An 11185-nucleotide genomic window follows, 5' to 3' on the forward strand; every position below is an offset into this window, starting at 1 on the left:
GTGATAAACAAAAAGGATTTTTGGTACACTAATCAGAGCCCTTAGTATTAATTTTTCTCAGGAGAATACATACACAGGCTGTGGTGTTTCAGGAAGTCTGATGAACAAATCACTCGAACTACATTACGAACTACATAACGAACAACATCACGTCCTAAATTACGTCCCACATCACCTCATACATCACTTCATACATCACGTCCAACATCACGTCCTACATCACTTCATACATCACGTCCCACATCACGTCCTACATCACTTCATACATCACGTCCTACATCACCTCATACATCACTTCATACATCACGTCCTACATCACGTCCTACATCACTTCATACATCACGTCCTACATCACTTCATACATCACGTCCTACATCACTTCATACATCACTTTATACATCACGTCCTACATCACGTCCCACATCATTTTCTACATCACTTCATACATGACGTCCTACAACACTTCATACATCACTTTATACATCACTTTATACATCACTTCATACATCACGTCCTACATCACGTCCTACATCTCTTCATTCATCACTTCATACATAACGTCCCACACCACCTCATACATCACTTAATACATCACGTCCTACATCACTTTATACATCACTTCACACATCACGACCTACATCAAGAAGTACACTCCTGCCTAGAAGTTTATTTCTATATCAAGAACTACATCATTTCCTACATTACGTCCAACATCACCTCTTTCATCACGTCCTACATGACGTCCTACATGAGGTCCTACATCACGTCCTACATCACGTCCTACATCACTTAATACATCACGTCCTACATCACTTCACACATCACTTCATACATCACGTCCTACATCACGCCCTACATTACGAAATAAATCATTTCCTACATCACGTCCTACATCACGTCCTACATTCCGTCTAAATCAAGTCCTACATCACGCCCTACATTACGAAATAAATCATTTCCTACATGACGTCCTATATCACGCCCTACGTGACGTCCTACATGACGTCCTAAATCACGTCCTACGTTACGTCCTAAATCATGTCCAACATCACACCTTACATCACGTCCTACATCACGTCCAACATCACGTCCAACATCACGTCCTACATCACGTCCTACATCACGTCCAACATCACGTCCAACATCACGTCCTACATCACGTCCTACATTATTTCCTACAACACGTCCAACATCACCTCCTACATCACTTCAAACATCACGCCCTACATCACGTCCTAAAACACGTCCTACATCACGTCCTACATCACGTCTTACATCACGTCCTAAATCACGTCCTAAATCACGTCCCACATCACTTCATACATCACGTCCAACACCACCTCATACATCCCTTCATACATCACGTCCTACAACACTTTATACATCAATTTATGCATCACTTCCTACATCACGTCCTACATCACGCCCTACATTACGCCCTACATGACGTCCTACATGACGTCCTACATCATTTCCTACATGACGTCCTACATCATTTCCTACATGACGTCCTTCATCATTTTCTACATCACTTCATACATGACGTCCTACAACACTTCATACATCACTTTATACATCACTTTATACATCACTTCATACATCACGTCCTACATCACGTCCTACATCTCTTCATTCATCACTTCATACATAACGTCCCACACCACCTCATACATCACTTAATACATCACGTCCTACATCACTTTATACATCACTTCACACATCACGACCTACATCAAGAAGTACACTCCTGCCTAGAAGTTTATTTCTATATCAAGAACTACATCATTTCCTACATTACGCCTACGTGACGTCCTACATCACGTCCTACATTACGAACTACATCATTTCCAACATTAAGTCCAACATCACCTCTTTCATCACGTCCTACATGACGTCCTACATGAGGTCCTACATCACGTCCTACATCACGTCCTACATCACTTAATACATCACGTCCTACATCACTTCACACATCACTTCATACATCACGTCCTACATCACGCCCTACATTACGAAATAAATCATTTCCTACATCACGTCCTACATCACGTCCTACATTCCGTCTAAATCAAGTCCTACATCACGCCCTACATTACGAAATAAATCATTTCCTACATGACGTCCTATATCACGCCCTACGTGACGTCCTACATGACGTCCTAAATCACGTCCTACGTTACGTCCTAAATCATGTCCAACATCACACCTTACATCACGTCCTACATCACGTCCAACATCACGTCCAACATCACGTCCTACATCACGTCCTACATCACGTCCAACATCACGTCCAACATCACGTCCTACATCACGTCCTACATTATTTCCTACAACACGTCCAACATCACCTCCTACATCACTTCAAACATCACGCCCTACATCACGTCCTAAAACACGTCCTACATCACGTCCTACATCACGTCTTACATCACGTCCTAAATCACGTCCTAAATCACGTCCCACATCACTTCATACATCACGTCCAACACCACCTCATACATCCCTTCATACATCACGTCCTACAACACTTTATACATCAATTTATGCATCACTTCCTACATCACGTCCTACATCACGCCCTACATTACGCCCTACATGACGTCCTACATGACGTCCTACATCATTTCCTACATGACGTCCTTCATCATTTTCTACATCACTTCATACATGACGTCCTACAACACTTCATACATCACTTTATACATCACTTTATACATCACTTCATACATCACGTCCTACATCACGTCCTACATCTCTTCATTCATCACTTCATACATAACGTCCCACACCACCTCATACATCACTTAATACATCACGTCCTACATCACTTTATACATCACTTCACACATCACGACCTACATCAAGAAGTACACTCCTGCCTAGAAGTTTATTTCTATATCAAGAACTACATCATTTCCTACATTACGTCCTACGTGACGTCCTACATCACGTCCTACATTACGAACTACATCATTTCCAACATTAAGTCCAACATCACCTCTTTCATCACGTCCTACATGACGTCCTACATGAGGTCCTACATCACGTCCTACATCACTTAATACATCACGTCCTACATCACTTCACACATCACTTCATACATCACGTCCTACATCACGCCCTACATTACGAAATAAATCATTTCCTACATCACGTCCTACATCACGTCCTACATTCCGTCTAAATCAAGTCCTACATCACGCCCTACATTACGAAATAAATCATTTCCTACATGACGTCCTATATCACGCCCTACGTGACGTCCTACATGACGTCCTAAATCACGTCCTACGTTACGTCCTAAATCATGTCCAACATCACACCTTACATCACGTCCTACATCACGTCCAACATCACGTCCAACATCACGTCCTACATCACGTCCTACATCACGTCCAACATCACGTCCAACATCACGTCCTACATTATTTCCTACATGACGTCCTACATCATTTCCTACATGACGTCCTACATCATTTCCTACATGACGTCCTACATCATTTCCTACATTACGCCCTACATCACACCTTACATCACGCCCTACATCATTTCCAACATTACGTCTTACATCATTTCATACATCACGTCCTACATCACGCCCTACATCACGTCCTACATCACGTCCTACATCACGTCTTACACCACGTCCTACATCACTTCATACATCACGTCCTACATCACTTTATACATCACGTCCTAAATCACGTCCCACATCACTTCATACATCACGTCCAACACCACCTCATACATCCCTTCATACATCACGTCCTACAACACTTTATACATCAATTTATGCATCACTTCCTACATCACGTCCTACATCACGCCCTTCATTACGCCCTACATGACGTCCTACATGACGTCCTACATCATTTCCTACATGACGTCCTACATCATTTCCTACATGACGTCCTACATCATTTCCTACATGACGTCCTACATCATTTCCTACATCACGCCCTACATCACACCTTACATCACGCCCTACATCATTTCCAACATTACGTCTTACATCATTTCATACATCACGTCCTACATCACGCCCTACATCACGTCCTACATCACGTCCTACATCACGTCTTACACCACGTCCTACATCACTTCATACATCACGTCCTACAACACTTTATACATCACGTCCTAAATCACGTCCCACATCACTTCATACATCACGTCCAACACCACCTTATACATCACTTCATACATCACGTCCTATAACACTTTTTACATCCCTTTATGCATCACTTCATACATCACGACCTACATCAAGAACTACACTACTGCCTAGAAGTTCCAACATTCCGTCATACATTACGAACTACATCAATTCTGACATCACGTCCTACGTCACTACATACATCACGTCCTACGACACGTCCAATATAACGTCCTACATCCCGTCCTACATGACGTCCTACGTGACGTTCTACATGACGTCCTACATCACGCCCTTCATCAAGTCCTACATTACGAACTACATCATTTCCAACACCACGTCCTACATCACGTCCTACATGACGTTCTACATCACGTCCTACATCACGCCCTACATCACGCCCTACATTGCGAACAACATCACGCCCAACATCACGTCCTATATCACGTCCTACATTACGAAGTACATCATTTCCGAAATTACGTCCTACATCACGTTCTACATCACACCCTACATCACGCCCTACATCACGCCCTACATTACGAACTATATCATTTCCGACATCACGTCCTACATCACTTCATACATCACGTCCAACATCACGTCCAACATCACGTCCTACATCACGCCCAACATCACGTCCTACATCACGCCCTACATTACGAACTATATCATTTCCGACACCACGTGCTACATCACTACATACATCACGTCCAACATCACGTCCAACATCACGTCCGACATCACGTCCTACATCACGTCCTACATGACCATCTAAATCACGTCCTACATCACGTCCTACATCACGCCCTACATCACGTCCTACATTACGAACTACATCATTTCCGACATCACGTTCTACACCACTTCGTACATCACGTCCTACATCACGCCCTACAGCTCGCCCTACATCACGCCCTACATCACGCCCTACATCACGCCCTACATCACGCCCTTCATCACGTCCTACATTACGTCCAACATCACGTCCTACATCACGTCCTACATCACGCCCTTCATCACGCCCTACATCACTTTATACATCACGCCCTAGATCACATCCTACATCGCGTCCTACATCCCGCCCTTCATCACGTCCTACATTGCGTCCAACATCTCGTTCTACATCACGTCCTACATCAGGTCCTACATCACGTCCTACATCACGCCCTTCATCACGCCCTACATCACGTCCTACATCACTTTATACATCACGTCCTTCATCCCTTTATACATCACGTCCTACATCACGTCCAACATCACGTCCTACATCACGCCCTTCATCACGCCCTACATCACGTCCTACATTACGAACTAGATCATTTCCGACATCACGTCCTACATCACTTCCTACATCACGTCCTACATCACGTCCTACATCATTTCCAACATTACGTCCTACATAACGTCCTACATCACGTCCTACATGACGTTCTACATCACGTCCTACATCACGTCCTACATCATTTCCAACATTACGTCCTACATAACGTCCTACATCACGTCCTACATCACGTCCTACATCACGTCCTTCATCAAGATCTACATCATTTCCTACATCACGTCCTACATAACGTCCTACATCACGCCCTACATCACGCCCTACATCACGTCCTACATCACTTTATACATCACGTCCTACATCACGTCTTACATCAAGAACTACATCATTTCCTACATCACGTCCTACATCACGTCCTACATCAAGAACTACACTACTGCCTAGAAGTTCATTTCCCTAATACGCATGGGCAACGCCCTACGCAATCCGTGCGCACCGGGTTGGTCACTCGTGTGCATGTGCAACGCGTGACACTCATTACAGGGGAAATAAAATTTTGACCAAAGGAGGGCCCGCGTTAAGCTGTATCTGAAGGTGGTAACAAGGAGAGACAATTTTGATATCCTGACGAAAAATGATAATACACATGTACTTTCTGATGTCTACATTGGAGATTTTACGTGCGCTTTCCGAATGAGAACGTGTTTAGTGAAGCTCGAAAAGGGAATGAAAACTTTTTTAAGGGTTGGTGCAACCCGGAATGGGGCTTTTAAGGGTTGCTTATGTTGTAATTTGGAGATTTGGAGATTTGGAATGGATGAGTACTGTTGTGATCCATCTTTTTTTATACGACCATTGCTTCTAAAGGCGACGGTGTGAAGAGAATACAAGGTCCTGGAAAATGTTATTGTCTTTGAAATGCTTTATGTGATTTGACATTAACCGTCTGTAGTACGTCTGTCGGTGATTATATTTATGAGGTTTGGCGGAGCATTTTTTTTATTACTAATTACTTTATGATGTCTGGGTCTCTTTGTCTCAGCTCCATAGTCATAACGCTGGGAAAGGGGCAGCATTTACTTTATGAGAGTAGGATATGTCATGAAGGATACACTTTGGGGAGAGGGTTCTGCTAATTACCGTACCACAGGAAGAAACCTGTAGACGTGAGCGCGGGGTTGTGTGTAAGATGGCCGTTGCATAATGGCCGCCAGGAGAGGTAAACATTGAGCTTTGACTGCGTAATTTAAAATGAATATTGCGATATTGGGGCACTAGTCTAACGCAAGTAATTAACAGGCGCCCATCTTCATAGATCACGGGTAACCAATCAGTGTTCAAAAATGCGTAAAACAAATATTGCCTCCAAGTTTATTTAGCTGTACTTGCAGACGGTAACCCAGTCTCTTGTCACGCTCAGTTGCGTTAGCGAGCAAATCAACTCTCGGCAGCTGGTGAGCACCAGCGGCCAGTGTCAGACAGCCGAGAAGAAGCCAGAGATTAGTTTACAATCATGTGTTTTAGAGTATTTGTCAATTGTCAATTGTGTTGAGCTTACAAGCAAAAATTGTAATTCATGGTGACATGTAAATATAAAACGTCTCATGTAAAACATGTAGTTAGTAAGATAGTAAATAAAAATATACAAATCGCATTAAAAATACAATGATAACAATACATATATGTTATCCTAAAGCGGTTATCTCCCAAAACGCCAACATGCCAAAACACCTACAACCCAGTACCCCTACACTTGGTGAAAACAACAAAGGGATTTCACCTACTTATAATGGAACGGTCCCAAAGACTAATTAAAGTAAAGGATGAACCAGGTAAAGATAAGCTGGATCGACATTTGGAAAGATTGACTGAAACTGAGTAAAAGATTATATTAATTAACTTAAGATTGGTTTGTTTAAACATATTATATTTCTAGAGAAACCTGAAATGGTGAACAAGCAGGTTTGCTTATTTTAACACTTTTCCGGGAAATACGGAATTGGTTTAAACCCGAGTAAAGGTTGAAGCATGAATGTATCTAAAGTATTTAAATGAACCAATTTCAACCAATTGTATTAAGAGTTCGTTTGTAGGCATGTAGGCGTTTTGGGAGGACACCCCTAAAGCATGAGTTCCACATGCAGAGCCAGGAGAAAGTCAGCTGACTTATTGTTGGTAATATCCTTTTTCTTTTGGCAAATTTGAGGATAGTTAGTAACAGAAAATATACTATATACAACGAATGTTTTCATAACTATCACTAAATCGTTCGACACTGTCACCGTATCAAGCCCCGTTGTGGACTTGAAACAGTTATTTGCGCACCGATTATTTAACTCCTATCGACAGGTTGGGTGGTTTGTTCAAAGCGAAACGGACGAACCGGTCTGTTGTCTAATAAATGCTGTGCGGCGCCTTGGATCTTTCCTCCAACCATACACCTAATAGTAGTAAACGATGACCAGGATGGCCTGGAAATAAACAAAATTCTATCTTGTTGACAAGGCACCAATTCATCTGTCATGAGTTTTTGTTATGTATGTGTGCCCAGTGTATCCACAATTAACTAGAATGCTTCATATCTACAAAAATATATACAAAATAGATATTTGCCAACAGCAAATATTAATTCGCTTAATTGCATCAGTGTGGTTTATCAACACATGTATAATGTTTTTTTTACGCTTGGTGGGGCAGACTGAAATTGAACATTAGGACAACGTCAGCAGGGTAACAAGAGGTCATAAGACATAACTTTATTTGCTGTCCTGGTCATACATAAATATATTTAAGTTACATGGGGAGTAGGCTAGATTGTTTACAATTTATGGCAATATAGTGCAAATATTGTGTTCAACAAAAGTAGACGTTGATAGATTTATAATACACTTATTTTTGTACTATTAAACAAACTAATGGAAACATGTGAAGTATCAATTGCTCCTGCGCAGTTCGGAAAGTTCTATTTGTTTCTATACCCATCAACAACCTCCCGCAAGGTTTCACCACGTGGAAATCTGACCAGCTCATTGAACATCCTGTGATATATGGCTTCGCAGACGTCATGGACGCAGATACACGCTGTGGACCTGGCTATTCCAAACAAGTTACCGATAGTTCGGTACTCCACAGCTACTGCAACGCGATGTTCAGTGGTCAAGGCTTCTCTAACGTTAGAGTAGGTAGTGAGTAAGTATGGTTTTACGCCGTTTTTAGCAATATTCCAGCAATATCACGGCGGGGGACACCAGAACTGGGCTTCACACATTGTACCCATGTCGGGAATCGAACCCGGGTCTTCGGCGTGACGAGCGAACGCTTTAACCACCAGGCTACCCGACCGCCCCTTCTAACGTTAGATGAACGTCGCAAATCTGGCTCCGATTGGAAAACGTCTTGAGACATTCTGAAATTTTCAAGCCATTTATCTTCATCAAATGTCGTACCACCAACTTCTGCTTCTTTCTTTCATCCAGATTAATCTTTCTTGTAGAAAAGACGAGCTTATTGCAAGAGCAAATGCCTGCATAAACGTTGCCTTCTCCTTTTCCGAGCACTGCATCAAAACTTCTCCATTGTCTTGACTCAAATTAGTTAAATTGATTGATAATATCATGGAGTCTATATGATATTAGAATGATCGACCCCCAAGTATACAGTGCATATAAACACAACCACATTTTACCCTATGCCCACGTGCGTATATTTACCCTGGGGGTATTTTATCACTGGGGGCAAAGAGTGTGTTTAAAAAAAGGGCTTTAGACACTCAGCTCGACTTGTCTACCAAGACCTCGACCAACACTGTCACGAATCCGAACTGTCATTAGCTTCCCGTACGCGATTATAACATCACACGCTACAATCTGGCGGCAGTCGTGGCATTTGAACCTGTTTCCGTTTGTTTTTTTCTTCAAATCAAAGGTTATATTTTAATGATATTAAGTGCAAGAATAATATGTCCTTGAAAACGGCCGTTGATTGATGAACATCATTGAGTGGGGTGGGTTACCGCGCCGTTTTGAACCGTGTTTCTCATGAAGAGCATTGAGGTAATATCATCATAAGGAAATAACAAGTCGGTTTTAAAAGTGTACACGCAAAAATGACTTTCTTTCTTATTTTAAACTAAACGCAATTTTAGAATTAGTTAGTATCAGTGTTTGAAAATGAACACTCATTTTTCTCATTGTGGAAGTAGGGAACTCAATAAGTGTGAAAATGTCATGCCGTTATGAGCTCGTTTTCCGAGCTAAACAGGCCTGAATTATCCCCCTTAGATTATGATGTAATTGGTGCCAATTTAACTGGGTCCCTGTCTTGTCATAACGCAATATATATTATGTACCAGTTTATTGTGAGACAACATGGCATCCGATATATTGCCTGGTCCCAAGAAGTTCCCTTGACCCTTCGAGAAATCGCAAAACCATACGCTTTTGAACCAAAACGAGCAAGCTTCGCGGTATGGAAACAATGGAAATCAAGTGGAAACAAGAGAAGACCCACATCACCTGATGTGTCACCCGACTCCGTCTCGACATATTCACAATTACAAGTGACAACGTGGTAAAAATAACACTTTGATGTGTGTATACCTAAATTACCTATGAGCTCATTATTACGTTTTCAGAAGCGGAAACGTATTATCCTAAGAAACGTTTGTCACGCCTGGTGACCCGCATGCTTCGTGAGCTGGCCTATTCATTCTGTCCCACCCTATTACCAACCTATCGCCGGTATCGGCATTGTCGTCAATCTGAGTTTGTCTGTATTAGGTGTAACTATTCCCACCACCTATAGGCTACTGATCCATGCTACTTGGCAATATCATGAAACAAATACGATCTGTCGCCAAACGTTGTCTCAACAAGATTACACATTAGGTCTACCCGCTGATTAAGAGACCATATGCTTAGAGTAACACGAAAATGTGGTACATCCCAGTACGTTTCTAAAGGTTCTTTTTAATTTTTTCCAATCCGAATTAAAAAATAAGTGCCATATTTTATGGATAAGTAACTGGATGTCGTACTTCACACCAGCACCAGCACCAGCACCAGCACCAGCACCAGCACCAGCACCAGCAGCCGCCAAACAAAACAGTCCCCATTTGAAAGTGACACGATAGATCATCCCACTAATGTGTTTAGTGTATGAAACCAGTTATTGCAGTAGGCCTATATCTTATTCTATATAATAGATAATTGGTTATTGGTTTGTTCATAGAAAATGCATTGCAACTTTGCAGGGAAACTATTTATCATCTATTTTGAGGCCAGCTATAAAAAAAAACGTGTTTACAAACTATAAAAAAAGTGAGTGAGTGAGTGAGTGAGTTGGGTTTAACGCCGCTTTTAACAGTATTCCAGTTATATCACGGCGTGTCAGCTTAATGTGGGAGGAAAGCCCGAAGTGATGCAGGTCTCAGACGTTTACCACTTCGGTGAAACCCACGAGCACGGGTATGGTGCTGACAAACCTAGAAACACACTCGGGGCGAACCGGGATTCGAATCCACAATCATTGGTTTCTGGCGTGCCCAATGGACGCAACTCTGCACAGCGAATCGCGGCGCCTTAGGCGACTGGGCCACCCGTGCCCCGCCTATAAAAAAGGAGGAAATATTTAATATATGATTCATTTTTAAAAACAGTGGGTTGTTCAACTGAGTGGACCAGATATATGTAAAATGTTTGCAAAAAGCTCATTTACTGTCACTTTCAATATAGATAAATTATCTAAGA

At 42.1% G+C, this 11185-nt stretch overlaps 1 protein-coding gene across 1 annotated transcript; it reads left to right on the top strand.

Moving 5' to 3' along the window:
• Window positions 1–4406: 4406 nt before the first annotated feature.
• On the top strand, window positions 4407–4934 carry LOC124148106 (flocculation protein FLO10-like). Its single transcript, XM_046519046.1, has one exon. The coding sequence runs from the start codon at window positions 4407–4409 to the stop codon at window positions 4932–4934; it is 528 nt and encodes a 175-aa protein (XP_046375002.1).
• The last annotated feature ends 6251 nt before the right edge of the window (window positions 4935–11185 follow it).

Source organism: Haliotis rufescens, unplaced genomic scaffold (genome assembly GCF_023055435.1).
Source record: "Haliotis rufescens isolate VD_foot unplaced genomic scaffold, xgHalRufe1.0.p SCAF_7, whole genome shotgun sequence".
Classification (NCBI taxonomy): domain Eukaryota; kingdom Metazoa; phylum Mollusca; class Gastropoda; order Lepetellida; family Haliotidae; genus Haliotis; species Haliotis rufescens.

Bases quoted from the DNA above. Each gene is read 5' to 3' on its own strand.
- LOC124148106 (XM_046519046.1), top strand. From the start codon at position 4,407: ATGACGTCCTACGTGACGTTCTACATGACGTCCTACATCACGCCCTTC.